At 46.6% G+C, this 22,076-nt stretch overlaps 1 protein-coding gene across 3 annotated transcripts in view; it reads right to left on the reverse strand.

Moving 5' to 3' along the window:
• The window catches only part of SPTBN2 (spectrin beta, non-erythrocytic 2), a 935,599-nt gene that overhangs the window by 79,675 nt on the left and 833,848 nt on the right, over positions 1–22,076 (reverse strand). For all 3 annotated transcript variants that reach the window (XM_085625501.1, XM_085625502.1, XM_085625503.1), the window contains 2 exons: positions 7,145–7,341; positions 6,168–6,310 (listed from right to left, as the gene is read on the reverse strand). In XM_085625501.1, coding sequence (XP_085481627.1) covers positions 6,168–6,310; positions 7,145–7,341 — 340 coding nt within the window. The remainder of the gene's footprint in view (positions 1–6,167; positions 6,311–7,144; positions 7,342–22,076) is intronic.

Below are 22,076 nucleotides of genomic sequence, written 5' to 3' on the forward strand. Positions count from 1 at the left end.
GATCGAGACGGTGGAACCTCTCTTCCTCCTTTGAAGGATGCGGGGGCGGGAAGAAGGTGGGCAAAGTGACTGTCTGTCCAATGTGGAAAGAGGTAACCACTTTGGGGAGAAAAAAGGTCAGGTTCGAAGAACAACCTTGTCTGAATAAACGGAAAGGAGGCTTAGAAGACAGAGTCTGAAGCTCACTCACCCTGCGAGCAGAGGTGATTGCAATCAGAAAAGCAGTTTTTTTGTTAAAAGTCTGAGAGGACAATTATGAAGTGTCTCGAAAGGAGCGCACATAAGGTACCTCAAAACCAGATTCAAGTCCCACTGGGGCATCACAAAAGGAACAGGGGGAAAGAGATGAGTAATGCCATTAAGAAATCTATTTACAATATGGGACTTGAAAAGAGAAGGCTGAATGGGAAGCCGAAGAAAGTCTGAAATAGCTGATATATTTCCCTTAAGGGTGCTCAGAGCAGAGCCCTGCTGGACCAAAGAAAGGAGGAACAAAAGAACCTCAGGAAGAGGAGCAGAAAGGGGATCCACCGCCTTTACGGTGCACCATGCTACAAATTTGTTGCATTTACAGGCGTACACCGTTTTAGTGGAGGGACGTCTGGCTGCCAAGTTAACATTACAGACTTCGGGAAGAAAGTCGAAGTCTGTCGACTGTCGCCGCTCAATCTCCACGCAAGGAGGTGGAGGCTGGACAGGTTTGGGTGCTGGACCGTCCCCTGCTGCTGCAACAGAAGATCTGCCCGAAGAGGCAGTCTGATCGGAGGATCGATGGCCATGTGTAAGAAGCTTGGGATACCAGACTCTTCGTGCCCTATCCGAAGCCACAAGGATGACTTGGGACCGGTCACACTTGATCTTCTTCAGGACTCTGGGCAGAGAGACGATGCTTCTTCGCCTTCTTTTTGTGCTTTGACTTACCCGAAGCTGAAGACTTTCACGATGAGTGGTTGTGACGGCTCCGCGACCGGACCCGTGACTTCCCTCTCGACCGGGACCTCCGGCAAAGACTTCGGGTTCATGGCCCGGCAGTCGGAGCACGACTTCGGGTCGTGGTCACACTCCAAACACCAAAGGCACACGAGTTGCAGGTCCGTAACCGACATCAATTTGCTACAGGATTTGCAAGCCTTGAAGCTGGTTCGAGGACAGGACATCCATACGTGCACTAGGAGTCGAAAGACTCAAAAAGAAGTCGACAAAAGCCAAAAAATAGTTGTCAAAAAGTGACTAGAGGTACCGCTCTCTCCGGATCTGCGCTGGTTGGCACGGAAAAAAAAAGAACTGACGTCAGCGTTTGAGGGCGGCGTCAAAGTAGATACCGCAACGTCACCCTGGCGATCACAACGCCGACGACGAACGCAGAGTCGACCGGCACCACCTACCGACGCGCAGGGGTACTGCTACGAAAAAATGTCTCCGGATCCAGTCTGACACCTGGGGGTAATTCTAAGGTAAGGAATCTATAACTAATTGTCTCTTTCAGATAGGGTCTTTAAAGATGCTGTCCATATGCCTAAGCATGTCTTTTAGCATTGGGAGATATTGTGTAGCCCTGTGAGTGGAGGAAAGGATATCTAGGAGGAAATCTTCTGCCAAGGGCTCTTTATGGAGTTCCACTTGATGGAAAGAAGAAGCTCTCTCTATAAGCTCCTGATAAGATGTTAAGTCATCAGAAGGGGAAGGTCGGGAGGGATAGAGATCTGGATCTGTGTCCCTTGGTGGATCGATATCATAGCTATCCAGGGGTTAATATGTAGTGGTGTACCATAAGTGTCCTGTCCCCCACCATGCTCAGCTGTATCAGACTGCGGAGACCCCCGAGGAGAGATATCTAGTGGGTCCCCTGTAGAATGGGTTTGAGAGGGTGAAGGTGAGGGTAGTCGAAGAGGCAAAGTACTGGAGACCTGGCCCCTCTTTGTGGTGTTTCACAGGAACCAGTACACCAAGAGCCTCCTGGAAAGAGTGTGTGTGAGAGTGAGTGTGAGTGTGCGTTTCCCTTGAGTGAGCCTTGCCTGCTCAAGCAACGCAACCCAGCTGAGAGTTAGGTGCAGAAGGCGGTGCTTGACCCAGTTGAGCAGGATCCATAGTAGGGCGGGCCCCAGGACATCAGGGGTTAAAGGTCTCAACCACCTTGGTTGGGGCCCAGTAACTCCGGAGTGTCCTGTGGCCCACAGAACAGGGTTCTGACAGGGCATCTGCTAGGGTGGTCCGCCCTGTTTGGGGCAGTTAGAGCCTACGGCCAAAACCCTTGCTTCCCACCCTTCCCGACCCCTCTTTCCCTCTTCGTGTCCTCTACATTTCGGATTAAGTAACTCCAAACATTCTATTTCTCCTCCACACGCTCTCCTCAAGTTGAGATCTGTACTAATGCTGCTCCACATTCTTCTTATGAGCTGCACCCTGGCACCCATGGAAGGACTCGAAAAGCCCTGGACATCAGTGAGTCCAGGGCTGTACCTTTGTACGCATTACCTCTTGGTTGTTCCTTAGTAGCCTGCATATAGCTTATGCTGGCTGTTTAACTGAGCCCCAAGTAAAGATTACATTCTGTTGCATTACTACTCTGTTGCTCATCAGTAGCCAACATATAGCTTATGTTGGCTTTTTAACTATGCCTCTGGTAAAGTGGGGATTATGCTGCTCTTAGTAGACTACAAATAGCATTTGAAAGATTGATCATTGGCTGCACCTCTGGTGAGGATGGGCCTCTGCCACTCCTGCATATATTTGATAGAGAATATCCTGGGCCCATCGTACAGACAGGCAGCACTACCACCACTCAACAGAATGGCGAGCCTTTAAGTGTGTACGCGGGGCGCAGATGGGGACAATACACCCTATTACAGTGAATGCACAGTACAGGATCTTTATACTCGTGCCAGCCCTTGCAATATTGCAATATTGATTTGGTTAAAGATGGGCAAGCTGTTTAAATCTGCCTGGTCCACCTGTCACTGAAGGTGGAGACTTGGCTTGACATTTAAGGATGAACAGGAATTCCCATGAACCTGGGTGAATGATAGACTGCACCAGTCTCTAAGGGAGATGTTCCCATTCCCTTCAAAGGAGAGTTCATGGGAGGCGCACAAAATTTGGCCCACTGAGACAGTACACAATATAACTTCTGACAGTCTCTTTACCTCTGTGCCCATGTTCGTAATATGATGTGGGAACAAAGGCAACGGCTTCCCTCATTTGCATGGGGTCACACAGGCGTAATCCATATTACAGAAGACAACATGCAAGCATCTGCAGCCTCTCCTTTAAAACCATAGTGCCCAGTGTCGCAAGACTGCAAGAAGGAAGCCTGAATCCTTGTGGGGCCTCCAGGGCACTATGTATAATAAGGCCCCTGCCTGTACATTAGATGCACCTTCCTTTAAAAGAAACGGAGATCGGAGATAAAGAGCGGGGTAGCGAGGGCAAAAGAAATAGACAAGGCGATAAAGACTGTAAGGCACTGTACAGATGTGGAAGGGGGACTAAAAGAACAGAAGTGAAAAGGAGGAATGGGAGAAAGCAGAGGAGCGAGGCAAATACAGATAGCCACTCAGTGGAAAGGGAGAGTGAAAGAAAGAGGAACAGAAAGAAATAGGCAGTGAGGGGAGAGGGCAGTAGAGGGTGGGAGATGGCAAAGAAAGGGAGAGAGAGAGGGGGAAGAAGAGAGAAAGGGACAAGTAAATTACTTTGTAATTAGCTTTCTGGTAGATACTCTAGCTAACTGTAGATTCCTCAACTTTGGAATCTCCTCTGGTGCCAAACCGGATTCGTAAAACTGGAAGAGCTCCTGCCTGCCAGCAGGTGGGGCCTTCAGCGAGACTCATGATTTTGTCCAGTCTCAAATGCGTTGACAGAGCAATATCAGGGCGCCACCATTGCATGCTGACACCAGTTCACAATAGACATTTACCACACTCTCAGATGTGGAGTGACTGACAAACTGTGAAAATGTAGTGTATGAAATCTTGAGGGTAAAACAAGATCTGTGAGGAATCTGTGGTTAGAGGGTAAATGAAGAGAAGTTCTTCTGATAGATCTTTCTAAGCACAGATCCTTCTTCTTTTGGACTGATTGCAAACCCACGAAGGTGGTGGATCCGAGGGGAGGATTTTACAACAGGATGTCCTGCAGGACTGAGTAGGCAAAATGACCTTCTCTGTGGACCTTTGAGTCGGTAGAGTAATGCCTGGTGAAGGTATTGACAATCACTTACGCAGCAGCTGGGAAGATGTCCAACAGCCAATGCCATTGTAGTGGCCTTTGCTCTGGTGGAATGAGCATAATAATCCTCTGAATGCTCTTTCTAGAACAAAGCAAAGAGCAGATTTATACAAAGGACAATCCACAATGATAAGGCCCATTTCTGGATTGCCTTCCCTGACTTGATTTGATAGTTCACGTTGTGCTCCGTAGTCCTATGAATGTACAGACCATGGGCCATCATAGGATCAACCAGTGGAGCCTATCTTCCTCTTTGAAGGGAAGTGGCAGAGAGAAGAACACACAGAGTGTGATGGATACCACTAGTGGGAGAAAGGATTCCCAAGTCTGAACCGCCAATTTGAAAGGAAAAAAGGGGAGGTATGGTGGTTGAATAGGCAACTCACGCGCACCAAGTGCATATGCGATGGTAATTGGAAATACAATCAACGAAGTCAAAAGTCTCAGGGTGCAGCTCTGCATAGGTTCAAAAGGTACACACATCAGAAAGAGAAGAACAAAATTAAGGCCCCCATTGCAGCACAATCAAGTGAGCCGGGGCAAACATATGAGACCAATGACCAGAATTGATGGAGTTTGTGGATGGCCAACTTGCAGATTAAATAAAATCCAACACCTCTGGTGCAAGATCAAAATGCTCTCAGCTGATTCATCTCAATCTGCAAACATGCAAGTATAGATTGTGGAAGTTTTGGATGAAAAACTCGGTCATAGATCCTAGAACTATCATACAAGCAGGAGCACACACTCTCAGTAACAGAGTCTACTTGAGACACAAAACTTTCGGAACTAGTCTTACCCCTTGCATTAGATTAAAAGAGTTGGGACTGGACTTGGTGTTAGTCGCTTAAAATATCAAACGTCCAGAAGTGGGATACCTGCTTAATAAAAGGTACATCACCCAGCACTGGCTTGTGTTTCCTTTCTGAGTTCTAGTTGATTGCAGTGCAGAAGAACACAACTCCTACAGGGTTAACACAGAATCACACAGCACCTAGTTAGAAGCAGCCCACTGAGTTGGGAAACATGTTTCAAAATGTCAGTGGTTTTGCTAGTGAACTTCACAACAGAAGGACTGTAGTTTGCAAGACAATCGCGATCTTATTTGCCATCAAAGTGAAAAACGTGAAGGCACATTATCGATTTATGTTGGAGCTAGGTAAGGACTACTCGGTTGAGTTGTATACCGCTGTATAATTGTGTAAATTTGCAAGCATACTTATGCCTCCTCTTTGGCCCCAGACTGGAGAACGGCTTTGGAGAGTGATCTGATCATCACCTGCCCCCATGGAAGTTACAGGGGCAGTCCCACACGCCCCACGGGTAGGCATAAATATATTGTTTGGCATCCCTCGCCCGCAGATGATTGAGAACATCATGCCGGTAGAAATACGAACATCATCATTTGAGTTTGTGGCGGATCTTTTTATAGACCCAGTAGGATTTGAAATACTAGGTTTTAATTGGATGAGTTTTGGAAATGTAAAGAAAACGATCAAACACTCCTGATATTGCTGAATTCTGGAATCTGTGGAGCAGGGTAAAATGAAATCATGTCCCAGGTGTGACAGCACATTTATGAGAGAAGTACAGTGTAAACGGTGCCACTAAGTGCTACAGTGTCACTAAGTGCTACAGAGCCACTCTTGACCCACCAGCCATCTTAGTTGCATACTACAAGCATTTCAAAGAATCGGGGGCTGAAGCATTTTTTGAAGATGGGGAGTCAACAGGAACAGTTACTAATTAGATGTTCAGAACTTGAGGCCTGTACTCATCCACCAAGCTGTAACGATAAAAAGTAGTCTTTTAATGTGCCCTTCACTTCAGGAGCAAATAAGTACTTCAGGTGAGAAAGTGTGACTGAGGTAAGACACTTAGTTTTACAAGTAGAACCAGATGCAGCTGGCAAGAGTGAAATCCACCCCAATGTATGTGATTACCTGTCTTGTGGCAGTGCACACAGCTGACTTTGGTGCTCAGTGGGCAGAGGTTCTTTAACTTCTATCACTGGCTCAGGTGGAGTAGGTGGACGTCTCCTTCGCTCCTCCTCCTCCTCCTTGCGGCGCCTCTCCTTCTCTTCCAGCTGGTGAGCAAAAATATTGTCTTTAACCTAAAGACAACTGTTGGCCAACACTAGCACAAATGCTTAAGGCTACAATGAACCTCAAGCAGATTTCCTCTCATCCTAGTTGAGAAAACTAACACAAATCCAGTTTCTTGATGCTGGCAAAAGCTGACACCAAGCAATACCCTGCAGAACACTCCTGTTTAAACGCCAATAGGGAAGTCATGGAAGGAGGCATGGATAGGATGATATTGCTAGTTATGAAAACTGGTTCAAAGCACCTTAGTACTACAGAACGCGAAGGGGTTCAGATGCCATGCACACGCAGCAACTACAAGCACAAGGGCCTGACTTGACACATCAAGAGTAAAATATGGATATTTCCTGACAAGTCAGGTCCTATGACAGATCAGATGGGCTGTACCCCTTAAGTGTCAGATTATTCATACCCACACTAAACAGATATTTCACAGGCCCCAGGGTGCTGGGAATTTTAACAATGTCCCTCTAAGCCGCCCAAGCCAGGGAGGTGCCTAACTTAGATTACAATCCAGTCCTGGACTAGAAAAAGAATGCACAACATAGGCATAGCAGAGTGTAAAAAGAGGGGAAAATCTGGTTTTGCATTAGTTATTTGCAGAGGCAGTTAGACCAGTCAAATGCGGCGACGGTAGGGTTAGACAAGAATTCTACTTGCTTGTTTATATTCAGCTCTTAACTTTAATACAGACGTACAACTGCTCTGGTGATTTTATTCCCTTGGGGACCCCTCCTGCATCTGCTTTGCATGTCTGTGTCATTGGTCAAGTACCACTTCTGCTTTTTCCCAGTATGGCTATTGTGGCAGCTTACTGTAGTCAGCTTCTCTAGGGAGACAAAGCGCTCCTCCCAGGCTGCTGCCGACTTCTGGAAAGCTTCATGTCTCTTGATCAGGTTCTCCACCTCGTCCACATTTCCGCCCAGCTCAGCTGATCGCACAATGGGCTCCTGGCTAGAAAGCCAGGCCTCGGCTACATTGGCATCTCGGCCAAACATCAACACCTCCATGACTAGAGAGGGAGATGGGAAGAAGATAGTGAGATGCAGACACAATAAAAAGCAACAAAGGGAGAAAAAAAGGAGCCAGAGTAAAATGGGAATTAGAGAGAAATCAGGTGGAGGCAGTAGGTGAGAAATACAAAGGTAGTAAAAAAAGGAAAAGATACCAAAGAGGGAGGGAGAAGAAAAGTTAGAATATTGGAAGAGAGCAGTGTGGAAAGGATGAAGGAATTAGGGAGGTGGAGAATGGAGAAAGAAGGACAAGGAAATGGAATAGAAGAGGATGGTAATAACAAAAGAAGAGGATGTAAAGGAACATTTGGGAGGGAGAAAGAACAAGATAAGGCAAACAATAGGCAAGAAGAGAAACAAAATAAAAGAGAAAGAGGGAATGAAAATGGGAAGCAAAACAGAAAAAGAAGTATAAGGGGAGAAAGCTGAAAGTAGTCAAACAAGGTGAACATGTTTCCAGAACACACATACAAGTATTTCATGTCAGACATGTCTTCCTCCACCTTCACAGTAGATAAACGATCAGACGTAATGTAGGTCTTTTAAAACTTGAATTATACACGAGTGTTACCTAACTCTGAAGAATTAATGAGCACAGCACATGGTATTAAGGGGGCTGTCATCTTAAATATCAAGTGCTTACAGTAGGTTGTCCGCAGAGCTCCAAAAACCCAGATAAATACTCCTCTCAACTAAGAGGACTGTGCAGGTTCAAAATCATATAAGGTGTTAATCATGTACACTGTCTTACTAGTTAATTTCTGCTCCCTCTTCTTCAGCATTTTTTGAGGGAAGGATATGGAGACACACAGAATGCCTTTCCGCAAGCTGATCTAAACTGCATTCTAGTGGAGTTTGTTTCATACAGTAACAAACTCATATCTTTGGAAAATTACATTAACTGCACATATCTAGTGGTGTGCACCAGGGGTACCCAGGCAGGAAAGCTTTTAATTTATAAATGTTTGGTTGAGCTCACGCTCATTTATTTCTGCACTGAATGCATCTGCCAAAAGATGGAAACTGAGCATATACCTCTCATTTCTTCAATGCTGAGAGACTGGAGTCAATCAATCTCAGATTCTTCTTAGAATAGTTCATCTCTTACATTGGTTTCCCAACTAGGTGCCAGTCATAAATGTCATCCCTCTCTTGCTAAGCTTTGCCTGCAAACCAGTCAGGTTAGGGTGGCAACAGCTGCGTATATTGTGACAATTCTATCAGGCTTCCATTGCACAAGTCTACTATGCAGTGGGGGGGGGAAGCTTTCTGTGCTCAAAACTGCAGCATCCAAAAAGACAGAAAAAAGAGGATAACATCTGCCACAAGAAGACTCTGAAGATTGGTACTATAGAATTGTAAGATGCAATTTCAAATGGCATGGACTTCCCGTACGCATGCAACATTTCTCTCTATTTGACAGAAGCATGTGGTACATTTTTGTTTTCTTTTGGTTATTCTTTTTCGCTGTAATTAGTTTTCTGTGTGACCATTTTCATGATCATGCTAAAAATTTTGATGACCCTCTTTGCTATTGTATATGTGTATCATGGGTGCCGCATGAGGCATTCCTTCTGCTCTGGCTCTCAACAATAAAATTCTGTTGTGAAGACGACTTTGAAGATTGTGCTAAGTCACTGGTCAAATGTCAGCATTCAAATAATTTAAGCATTTGATTTTGCAATTTATATGAGAGAGCAATATGCTTGTTTCTAAGACTTTGAAACCAAAAGACTGGAGAGAAGGTTACTTTTTCATGATAAACAACAAATTAAACACCAAGTTGTATTGTCTTCCTGGTAACACCAAGAACTTGTGTTAGGAAGCTATCAGGACATGAATGTTCCCTGCATGTGACACACTACAAAGAAGTAGGGCTGTTGAAGCTAAAATGTTCCCTGAATGTTTGAATGCATGTGAAATGGGTATCCCAAATTTTATTTTGGCCCAGGCACCATGCTAATCTAGCATGTGGGCAGAGGCCTAGATCTGTCCTTAGTAATGAGAGGTCGAGAACATGTTCTCTGACCTGGAGGGGTGCACCAAGCGTGCCCTCATAGAAGGCACTGGACTACTGGCCCTGCCCTGGTGCAAAATCACATAAAAAGGTTGTGGAAGCGCAGCATGTTTCATCAAGCTGTAGTATGACTGGAACCTTTTCTCTGGGTCGGTGAGAGTGCGGTCTACTGTACCCTCTTGTGTAAAGTTCTACTCTTATATGAAGATCCTAACGCTGACAACCCCTGTGCATGACAAGTGCATGTGTGCAGAGTGAGGGTTAAGCACTAGAAAGGTAGTCAGATTCTTTATGTTAACAGAGTCAGTTCTGGGGCTGGCAGAATCCATTTTGGATGCCTCTAGTTTAGCATGGTACAAAATGAAAGAAAAGGACAGCTTCCACCAGGCACTGAGGTGTATTCCCTGCAGTTCTGTGGACAGTGAAGACCTAGCCCTCACACGAGGGGCGATTGAGACAGGGCTACCGTTAGAAAACTCAATGAAAGCCTTGTTTGCAAAGCACTGTTAATTATTTCTTCCTCAGCAACACCATTTGGCAGATGGTGGGTGTGAGGGGTGGGACTGCAGTTTCTGTTCTTCAAGGTGAGAGTATTTCTCGGCAGCGCATGCCCTTCCGTCTGTTCAGACTGCTTCTTCAGGACACTGATGACAGCTAGGTGCAGAGATCTCACACTTACTTGTGCCCTTGTTTTTGATACTCCTGCCTCAATCCAGTCCCATCTCCATCTGATCTGAGAGCCATCACCTTTCAAAAAAGGCTGTGCCCGAGGAGCAGCACAAGAATTACATTTAAAAGAGAACCAACCCAAACTTGTTCTGAAGCCTTTGCCAGTAAATACCCATCCCCTCTCGGAAAAATTAATGTAAAAGTGGGATTCAGAACACCTCACTTTATACCAGTCCCAAATTCTACTTGAGCTGCTGAGGGTCTCTCTGAAGTGCATGGAAGCTTGCCTGCAACTCCCCAGGAAAAGTAGATACTGACATGAACCCCAGCAGGCTCCCAGAGTGAAGAGTACCCAAAGAAAGCAGACTATCCCAGACAGTGAAGCCAGGAGTGACACGTGTTGTGAAGGGGACCCATCGTTCTTCCTGCATGGTTCCTATGTGAGCTGCACTAAAACCTTACAAGATTAAGTATCACTTGGTCACCTGGCACTCTGCCTTGGGTGAGACACTGAAGCTATTACTGCTGACTTCAAGAGTGAAGTTGCATCGCTGTTAAAGCCAGGAGCCCTGATCATCCTGGAGGACGCAACTGACGAAGACACCACCATGGATAACTAGGTCTAGAGGCCGCAACTGTTGAATCTGACTACCTGTCTACAAGTGGGCTGGAAGCTGTCACTTAATACAAACACTGCTCCGCAAATCTACCCAATCAATTCCCTCCCACACACACTGTCCAAAGCAAGGCTACTGTTGTGGCCCCCGCAGGAGAGCATCTTCCACCATGAGGACAGGAGTCTGAACTAGATTTGCAACACAGCTAAAACTGCATAACAGCAGGTAAACTAGAGGCGTAGCCAGCTCCTGGGACAAGACACAATTGCACATAGAGTCTGCCTCGTATGCTTGAGACTTCTGCCAAAGGCATAAAAGGGCATTAAAATGAGTTGCACGCTTGACAAGTAACTGGATTTGACATCATCTGCACCTGTGCCTAATCAATGCTTAAATCAGTAATGTTTTGGACTCTGTAGTCATGGGATCCCAAACATAGCATGGGAAAGGATAGTAGGCAGAGGAGGATATAGTGTCTCAATGTTAAACCAAGAATTAGATTACAACCCTGTATGATGTTCCCATCAAATTGTGTAGTCATTTATTTATGCTGCGTGAATGAAGTAGTTTATTTTTTCATAAAAGACAAGCACTGGTCTGCACAATATAGTATTGTATTGTATTGTTTGGTTGGTTGTTCAGTTTTGGGCTCTTGCCTGCCACAGTATATTCCAAAGAAGCCTGTGACGACTTGCCCTCACCACCTTGAAAGTCAAGTGTAGACAGGGTTCCACTTGGCAAAGTCTTTTAATTTTTTACTTGATTTTCACAATATCCTGTACATATGACAATTACAGTAAACAAATGGTACACAAAATATCAAGACACATCAGCATATCGTAGCTCTTAATCAAATTGACCAATATGCAAGATATAAACAGATTAAAAAAAACCAAAGAAAACAGAACAAATAGACCTGTGACTAAATCTGAAATATACATGTGAAAAAGATTAAACAGACTGATAACATTACAGCCAGTATACGGCATATATGGTTACGTAGTTTTGGCTTCATTTGAACCTCGATGGGAAGCAGTACATAAGTATGTCACTAAGGGTTCCCAGATGTCATTTGGCCTTGAGGACTGTGGTAACTCCTCAGCGTAGAGGGCTAGGTTTTCTCTACAGTGTGACAGATCTTTTTTTTTTTTTTTTAAACTCTGTTTATTTAACATAAAAACTTTGGTCATGTTACACAGCTTCGTGTCGCACAGAGTATAGTTGCATCAGTTTACACATGCGTCGGTACATTCTCTTCAACGTAGCAGGCAGAGTTACATAACATACATTGCAATTCACACTGTACAGTGGTCCTTTAGTGACGGGATAGCCGGTGGCTCACATATCCCTCCCCGGTATGCATTCCACTTAGTCCAAATCGCCACCCATTTTTTGGGACAACCCCGTGCAACATAGTTTTCTCGCGGATCATGCACCAGTCCATATCTTCCTTCCATTTCTTTAACGTAGGTGGCGCGGCGGCCCCCCACATTTGCGCTATGTTGCGCTTCGCCACCGTCTGCCCAAGCGTGGCCCACAACCTCCCGTGCACGGTTAAATCTGTGGGCTCCCACACATTCAGGAGGCATCTCTTGGCCTCAGGCAACAAGGGCACCCTCCACACCGCACTCATAACTTTCAGTGTGCACCGCCAGAAGCCATGAATTACTGGGCACTCCCAGAGCACGTGTAGGAATGTACCCTGCATGCCACAGCCCCTCCTGCAAAGCCCGTCCGCACCACTCCCCATGTGGATCAGCTGGGTCCCTGATAGGTAGACTCTATGTAAAATCTTTAGTTGTATTAATTTTAACTTTGCCGATATAGCCACCTCCTTGGGTGAGGAGAGTGCCTCCTGCCATTCCTCATCGTCCACCTCCAGACCATCCCTTACCCATTTCTCCCTGAGTGCCGCAAGGGGGTCAGGGGTGTGATGGATGAGCTTTTTGTATGTGAGAGATATACATTTGTCTGGCAGATGCCCATCAAGCAGTCTATCCTCAAGTGGGGATGCCTCAGGGAGCTCCGTGCCGGGTCTGATGGTGGCCTGCAGGGCATGCCTTATCTGTGTATAACGGAAGTGTTCCGACGTCGCCATTTCGTATGTCTGTTGCAGAGTAGCAAACGTCACCACTCCATCCCGTCCCCACAAGTCCCTAATGTGCGAAATACCGATGAGGTCCCATTTTGCAAAGCCTTTGCTACGCCCCAGAGTACCCAGCTGCTCTGTATCCCAGAGGGGGGTTGCTAATGTAAGTTTATTGGCCCATCCCAGGGCTTTGGTGGCCACGTGCCATATCTGGACTGCATGTTTAGTGGGGCCAGTGAGCAGATACCTAGTAGGTCTGGAATATAGGGATCTCGTGAAGTCACCTCCCGGTAGCAACCACCTGTCCATTCTGTATGCTGGGTCGTCTCCGCTTCCGTACTGGCATTGGTTTATTGCAGCCAGTTGCGCTGCCCAATAGTATTTCCTGATGTCTGGAAGGGCTATACCTCCATCATACCACCCCAATGTAAGCTTGCCTAGCGCAATTCGGGGCCTACCATCCCACAGTAGGTCTCTCTGTAAGGACTCGACCTCCCTATAGAAGGCTTGCGGTACCACATCTGGGTAGTTTTGGAGGGCATAGAGGAATCTAGGCACAGCCATCCTTTTGAATAGGGCCGCTCTCCCAAGTAGGGACAGGGGCAACTTCTTCCAGACCTCTACATCTCTTCGGAGCCTTTGCAATGGAGGTAGCAGGTTTTTGTCGTATCGTTTCCTGACGTCAGTGGTTATGAATATCCCTAGGTAGCGGAAACCGTCCTCCGCTATCTGAATTGTGCATTCTCTTGGGAGGGAGGGGGCTGTTCCGTGGAGCATGTAAATCAATGACTTGCTCCAGTTAATACGAAACCCTGAGTTTCTTCCGAAACTGGCGAATATGTCTAACACCACTCGTATGGAACGCGCCGGGGAAGATAGATAAAGCAGTATATCATCCGCATATAACGAGATCCTGTCCTCCCAACCCTCAGTCCACCGGAGTCCGCGGATGGCCACATCCCTGCGTATCCAAGCCGCAAGCGGTTCAAGCGAGAGAGCGAATAGCAACGGCGACAGAGGGCAGCCCTGTCTCGTACCTCTACCAAGTGTGAATATCTCCGACGTCTTATTGTTGACAGACACTTTCGCAAGCGGTTTGGCATATAAGAGGCGCACCCACCCTATAAACTTGGGCCCAAAACCTAATTTCTTTAGCACCGCAAAGAGGTAAGCCCATTCAAGGGTGTCAAACGCCATGGTTGCATCCAACTGTGACAGATCTTTAAGCCACAATTCCCTTGTAGGGCACAGTGTACTATCCCACACCATCGCCACCCGTCTTTTAGCAACAAGCAATGGCACTCTCGCCAACCTACCCACAGCACCTTTTAGAGAAGGAACTAACCCCAGCAAACATTTGTGGAGAGCACTGCAATGTGATCCCAATAATCTTTAATAATGTAGTGGTCACAGCCACCCAGTATTCTGACACCCGTCTACAGGTCCAGGCTAGGTGCCAGAAATCTGCACCCAGTGCCCCGCATCGTTTGCAAGCATCCGCGTCTCTGAGCCCATATTTAAAAAGCTTATATGGAGTGTAGTAGACCTGGTGCAGGTATTTAAAATGTATAATTCGGAGATTTCCATTAGAGGTGAGGGCGCTAGTGAGTTGGTAACAGCTCTCCCATTCCTTCTGAGTGAGTGGTGGGTCGAGATACACATTCCAGGCGTCTAGGCTCTTGTCCTTGTTTTGAGGCCTGTCTTCCCGAGCAGCGTGATATAACCTAGTTATTAGCTTATGTCCAGTGGGGGCAATGAGAAGTGTGTGCAATGTCAATGCTTCGGGCGGTTCCGTTGGGAATGTGGGGTAATGTATCAGCTACGCCTTCTTTAATCTGTATATGTAAAACATAAAGAGGGGTGTCTTATTCTGAATGTAGTCCAAGTCTGCGTCAGTCAGAAAAGTGCCATGCGGAAATAAATCCTGCAGCTTGGATATGCCCACTTGCTCAAATGTACGCAGGGCACCCTGTTCATGTGTTACAGACACGCTCGAGTGATAAGCCACCGGTAGTAGCAGAGAATATAAAGGGAGTTTTCCTGCCTCACGCCCCAATGCCTGCCAAGCGGCTACCGTAGAGGGAATGGTGTTAAATATGGAGTGCGCGGACGGCCTGTGAGAATGAGTTATTAATGAGCTCAGCGGGATAGGATGGGTATCCCAATGTTCTACCGCCACGTGGGGGACAAAGGCACGTGATGAGAACCAAATATGAGCATATTGGGCCTGTGCATAAAGATAGTAGAGATAAAAATCGGGGACATTGAATCCCCCATGTTTGTAATTCAATGTGAGAGTCCTCCAACCCACACGTGCCTGCCGGCCACCCCATGCGAAACAAAGCAACAGAGTTCACACCTGTTTAAAAAAATTGTTGAGTGAGTTGAAGTGGAATATTACTAAAAAGTTATAAAAACTTGGGTAACACCACCATTTTAATCAAAGCAATACGGTCAGCAAGCGGGAGTTTTATCAATCTATCCACTTGCTGTTCCATAATTTTCGTGACTAACAATCTCTGGGTTCCGGTGAATCCACACCCCCAGGTACTTTACTGACTCTGTGGACCACTGAAGGGGAAAATCAAGGTCATGCGGGGTGGTGCTCTCTGTCAATGACATCACCACCGACTTGGACCAATTGATATGGAGGCCCAAGAAGCGGGCAAACCGCATGAATTCTCGAAGAACTGGTGCTAAATATGTGCGGGGCTCACGTATGAAAAGCAGCATGTCATCTGCATAAAGAGATATAATGAGAGGTCGATGATGAAAGTTAAGTGCCGCGTATTTGTTATATTGTCTTATGAGACAGGCTAGGGGCTACAGTGCTAGAGCAAATAGCATTAGTGATAAGGGGCACCCCTGCCTTGTGCCTCTCGTTATCTTTATCGGGTCCGATATGTAGCCCTCCACCCACGCCGTTGGTCCTGCATATAAAAGTTGCACCCAATTAATAATAAGGGGCAAAAAGCCCATTGTCTGTAAAATATAAAAAAGATAGCCCCATTCTATAGAGTCAAATGCCTTGGCAGTGTCAAGCATGATCGCCGCCGCCGGCAATTCAGGATTAAGAGTGTGGAGTGTGGCAAACAACGTCCGCAAATTATGGGAGGTCGAGCGCTCCGGGATGAAGCCGAACTGGTCGGGTAGAACCAGATTTTGCATGAGCGGCTGGAGACGAGTAGATGGAACCTTCACCAAAATTTTGACATCTATATTGATGAGTGACAGAGGTCTGAACGATTCGCAACTGGTGGGGGGTTTATCTTTCTTTAGTAGTGTTTTAATTAGTGCCTCGCGAAGCGATGGGGGCAGTTTGCCTACATCATACGCTTCAGCGTACATTTCCAATAAGTAAGGGGAGAGTTCTTCAATATACGTTTTGTAGAATTCACATGTGAAGCCGTCGGAGCCCGGCGTTTTTGCTTTTATCGCCATATGGATATCTTCCACCGTAATCGGTTGATTTAGGTATTCCCTCTGACCATCCGAAAGCCATGCGATGGCTATCTGTTAGAGGTAATCATCGAGATCGGCTATATCGGTCTCATCTTGGGAGGTGTATAGTTGCTCATAAAAATGTCGGAATTGATTGGCTATGTCTGGAATGCTATGATAATCTTGGCCCACCTCATCTGTGATTTTAGTAATTACCTCTCTCTCCGTTCGAAATTTAATCTTATGAGGTAAATGGTGTCCTGGTGTGCCACCCTCACCAAAGGCACGCGCTCTGTATCGTTTAGAGATATACCTCATCTCTTCCTCTGCCAGTTTTGCGTGTTCTATGGTGGCCTCTTTAATGGAAGCCAGAGTCTGCTCGCATGGTGGAGCCTCGTATTCTTGTTCTAGATTTTTTAGCTTGATCTCAAGCTTAGTCAGTTGTCCCCTCAAATCCTTTAATATTCTGAAAGTTGTACTGATACAGGTGCCCCAAATGGTGGCCTTAAAACCCTCCCAAAGCACCCCTGCACTATCCACTGACCCATTATTATGTTCGCAATACTGCGTTACAGCTTCACGGATCGTCTCCATGTACACCGGGTCCGACAGCGCTTCAGGCCTAAAGCGCCATGTGAAGGCCCTGGGAACAGTCCGTGGGACAGAAAGGACAAGGCGGACAGGACAGTGATCCGAAAGTGTGCGCGGCAATCCAGCCACGTCAGTCACCCAGCCCACTGCCCCTTCACTCATCAGCCAGTAGTCAAGACGGACCAGCTGCCATGTGCGGAGGAAATATGTGTGCCCTCCATTGCGTCAGGGTGTCTATGCCGCCAGACATCTAGTAAGCCCAAGTCTACCATTTCATCCTTGATCGCACGCGCTGCCCCGGGAGAGTGCCCCATTTTGCATCTAGATTTATCTTTGAGTGGATCCAAATGTGTATTTAGGTCACCGCCCCAAAGTATGACAGCGTCTGGGAGTGTTCGGATAGTGGCAAAAATGCACTCATATAGTGTAGGGTCATCAATGTAAGGACCATAGGTATTAACAATAGTAATAGCCTGCCCAACAAGATAGCATAGCGCCCTCCTGTGTCGGTATGAGTTTGGATTGCAGTGAATGGGAGACCCCTCTTGACAAGGGTAAGGACACCTCAGCTATAGGAAGAATACGAGGAGGCAACTCGATATCCAGCCCAATGACTCCCCACCAACCTATCTGATATCTGTGTTAGGTGAGTTTCCTGTATGAGGGCAATACCAATACCATGGCGGTCCAAGTGCGCCAGGACCTGATGAATCTTTTTCGGTGAATTTAGCCCCCGTACGTTCCATGTCATGCAGGAGACGGTCATCACATCACTATACATAATTGCAGCAAATCAGATTTGGGATATCACCAGCCCCTTGCAACGAAACGACCGTCCCCCCAAGGAGAGAAGTACTGCTGTAGGTGCCAGAACGACCACATTTTCCACAATTAGAGGATCTAAATACAAAAGCAGTCACGGGATCAAACTTTCTATCAATAACCCCCACCCATTTCAGCAACCCCAACCTGCCAAAGCCTTCCCGAACCTCCCAAATCAATTCCCAAGTTCGATACCAAGGGAGAAACCAGTTGCACGGAACACCCATGAGGGGGGCGCTTGAGCACAGTAATCCTCCCAGCTAGCACAGGAGGTGGCCAAGTCATCATTATAACATCCGTACGCTTAATTATAACCGCACCTTGCAAATACCAAGCTCTTAGCGCAAGGTAAACATTTCTAACAAAATATCAGAGAAAACATGTTAACGGTGCATATCAGTTACTAACACATTGTTATATGAGGTCATTTCAACAGTGTGATCAGCGGGCAAGAATGCAATATAGCAACAACACATCAAACAACTTCAAGACAACACGTGCTGATCACGGATCCTATCCTTCGTCCATCAATTCACTGCTTTCTTCGGAACCAGGACCCGCACTAGCTGAAGTAGAGCAGCTGCGTCTTGTAATAGTTTTAGCGAAGGACATCGCCACCTTCTGGCAGGTGAAAATCTTGTATTTCCCTTTGTCCTCTATGCGCAGTCTTGCAGGGTATAGCATAGCGTATGGGATTTTTGCGATTAGGAGTTTCTTTACAGGCAGATACTGTCTCCGAGCCCCCTTAACCGCCATCGTTAAATCAGGATTAAAGGCTAGATTGTTCCCCTGATGCGTGATGGTGCCCTTTTCACGTGCCAGCCGAAGTACAGTGTCCCGATCTCTATAACTCAAAAGGCGGGCAATGATAGGGTGCGGAGGTGCACCTGGAGGCGGGCGAGCAGTCAGCGAGCGATGTGCCCGCTTCACTATCAGGACTGGCAAAAGCTGTTCTGCCCCAAAGAGCTCACGGAGCAGATTCTCCACATACGTTTCCAATCTTACTGTATTTGTGGATTCTGGTAGTCCCGTAATGCGCACATTGTTTCGGCGCGATCTGACTTCCAAGCCTTCATTATGGGCCTGGATGACTGCCAGGATCTTCTCCATAGATGCTGCTTTATCCGTTACGTGCTGTAGCCCATCCTCCGCGTCTGATATACGGGTCTCCGCCTCTCCCAGACGTTGCACGGTTTATCCAACTTCGCGGACATGTGGTCCATACGTAGATTCAGATGGTCAATCTTACCATCTATGGACTGAAGGCTTGCCTGTACCGCTAGTAGCGTTTTGTCAATGTTAGAAAGTTGCGTAGTGGGAGCGGCCGCCTCAGAGTCAGAGACTGCATGCTGAGGGGCCCGGTTGAACTTCCGTGGTTCAAACGTGAGCAGCGGCTGGCCGCGCTCAGATTTACCCATGATGATGTCACAGCCGATCTTGGTCGGAGCAAGGCCCTGACAGCAAAATAAAAAAGGAGGCAAAACTTTTACTGTTCGGCGATATGACACAGAAGACCAATCAATGAGAAGGGGAAAGAGGAACTGCTTAGATTGTAAAACACTGTGATTGCCAATATGACCTCAAATCTCCATCAGCAGCACTGCAGTAGAGACATGCCAGGTCAGAAAAAAGAACACCAGTTGTAAAGGCGGGCAGCAGAAGAAGTACCCGCCAGCACATAGCCAGAATAGTGTCCCAGCTACTAAGTAAAGGGGGCATGCAGCTACAAAGATCTGACAGCCCAGCCAGAAGACCACATTCCACGGGGTCTGAAACAACAAGGGCAGCAATGCCGCAATCTCCAGTGCTGTAATAATATGGGTCTCACTGCCACATCAGATCCCCGTTGCAAAAAACGAGGGGGAAGGAGAGAAGCACTGCAGTACCACAATGTTGCCGCCTGTCTCAGGGTGCTTTTACCGTGGCTTTGTGTAAATGTGGCCGGGACCATTCAAAAGCATCCCATCCCAAAACTTAATTTAAATGTTCACCAGCTACTGGATCGCTGTCTCTTCCGGTCACCAAATGGCGCCGCCGTCCATACGCGGGAATCACCCACTGGCTTCTGTAGGCCGCAGTCTCCGGCAAGCAGTTAGAGGTCTCCCGTGCACTCACGCACGCCGCACCTCTCAGCAGAAAGGTAAGGTCTCACACCGATACTCATCAGCCCCTCATTTTTGGATCTGGGCGGCCCCGGGGGTTCCGGATCACAGCCGCGAGCGGCAGCACAGCTCCTGCTCCCCCGCACCGGCAGGCCGCAAGGTCGGCGAGTCAAGGGGGGCCTACACCCACAACCCGCCTCCACACCGTGTCAGGAGCGTGCCAGCCCTCAGCTCACGCCCCGCAGCCCCACCGTGCTAGGGTCTAACGGCGCCGCACCCACCACAACAATCACAGCGCAGCTCCAGCACCCACTCTGGCCCACACTAGTCCATACCGCAAAGGCCGGTCTCGGCTCACCACGTTGCCATCGCAGGCCCAGGATGTCTCCAGCTGCCGATCCGCTCCGAATTCTGCTTCGTCGACCGCAGCTTTTGGTGACGCTGTCCTCCACACCTTCCCAAATGCATATTCCACCGTTTTGCCCGTAAGCGAGAGCAGATGTTCAGGATAATATAAGGATTATTTACTTGGCCGGCAGAGCTGCTCTACAGAGCGGCCATCTTGCCGTGCGCCCTCTAGCACCCCCAGGGTTACACTTGGCAAAGTCTGCAGAGCTATAGTAGAATGGAAAATCTTTTCTGTAAAGAGTTACCAAAGTATTATTTTCCTTACTGTTTTGCATAGTTCAACCTTTTCATACTCCTGTCACTTGATCAATGAGTAAGGCTCTTTGGCTTGTCCAAATATTCTACTTTCTCAAAACGAACTACTTACACAACTGCATTAAAAGTGCCCCAGACCTGGACTTGCTAAACCCGCGCCCTAGTGGGTCAATGTTGCCAGGTGTACGATTAACTCAGAGTGCAGAGTGAGTATTTCTAGTATAACCTTGAGGTTCCTCTAAAATCCGTAATTACCATATGAATGGGTGATTCTGGGTCCATTCCTCCTTGCAACTTCCCCTAGAGTTTCTGGCTGTTTTCAGTTTAGGTTTCTGCAAATCTCAATTAACAGGTGACTTGTAATAAGGGTCACAGTGTTTAAGAGAAATAATTAAATAAAGGCCCCTTTTCTACTTAGGGGCTTGAAACACAAAAGACTTTGCTTTGGCAAAGCTAGTGCAACTGTATTTCAATTTCAGTTTGTGATTCACAAAATGCACGTTTCACAACTGCCATAACAGTTTGGGAATATATCCAACAACTATATTCCTAACACATGACAATTTAGCAATGGATATCACACAATTAAATAACGCTGAGCCCACAGAAACTCAAACTTTTCCTTATATCTCTGAAAAACAGCATAGCAAATTCAACCCAGCTTCAAAGACTGAGCTCAAACGCAATGGTGCCTCACCAACCTTACCACCTGAAGTGAATTTCCTCCACTCTCTCATAAAAAAAACCAAATTGAAATCTGCAGCGCATGCCCTCATCATCTCAATACTGAACTCCAGTAAAACCCTGCTCATCTGTGTTCCCCAAACACTTTCCTTGCAGTCTTTTGCTCAACTGTCAGGTTAGTCTCCTATAAGAATAAAAATCAATCACAATGTCCATTGTTAAAGACGTACATTGGCTAACCTTGGAAGGAAAGTTAATATATGGTGCCTGGCTTATAAAGAGTTATTTGAAAAACCCTTCCGATCTATCAATCTTGCACACACTAGGACACTAAAGAGAATTGACGAGCAAGGGCTCTACCTTTTTTGAGTCAATTATATTCAACACAAGTCTTGCCATGAAAAACTCTTTTTCCGATACAGCCCCATATCCTGGAACTCTTAGCCCAAACAATGGATGACTTCACTGAACCATTCTCTCTTTTTCAGAAAACCCCAGAAATTTTACCTGATTTTTTTCTATCTAAAATAAGACCTTCAGCCTCCTCCGAAATTCATGTGACATAATGTTTAACAACTTCTCTTTGCTTTTCATCCCTTATACTTCCCCTATCGGCAACCTTTTCCACACAAGGTGTAACTGTTCTTATGTTGGTTTAACCTTTACAGGTAAAGCACACAAATACCTTGGGCTGCATTAGGCGCTGTTGTTGTGAATACTGTGACAGACTTCATTTTAAATAGGTCAGGTTAGCTTGCATCTCTGTTTTCTCGCCTGCTTATCTTAAGCGGAGCATAGGAATGTCATGTTCACGGCGTCTCACTTCTTGCTCAATATCTTTGAAGACAGGTGCCACACTTCTAATAGTGCCTTTGGTGTATAGATCTCAAGATGTTAGTAATGGCCTCTTAAAATCAACTTGTGTACAGAGCTAATGCATTTTGTGTATCAAAAAGTCTGTTAAGAATCTCAGGTCTACGAGCCCAAATTCATTTTGTAAGTACAATATAAGGGTGTAGGGATGCTAGGAACTTTCTGA

Source organism: Triturus cristatus, chromosome 9 (assembly GCF_964204655.1).
Source record: "Triturus cristatus chromosome 9, aTriCri1.1, whole genome shotgun sequence".
Lineage (NCBI taxonomy): Eukaryota > Metazoa > Chordata > Amphibia > Caudata > Salamandridae > Triturus > Triturus cristatus.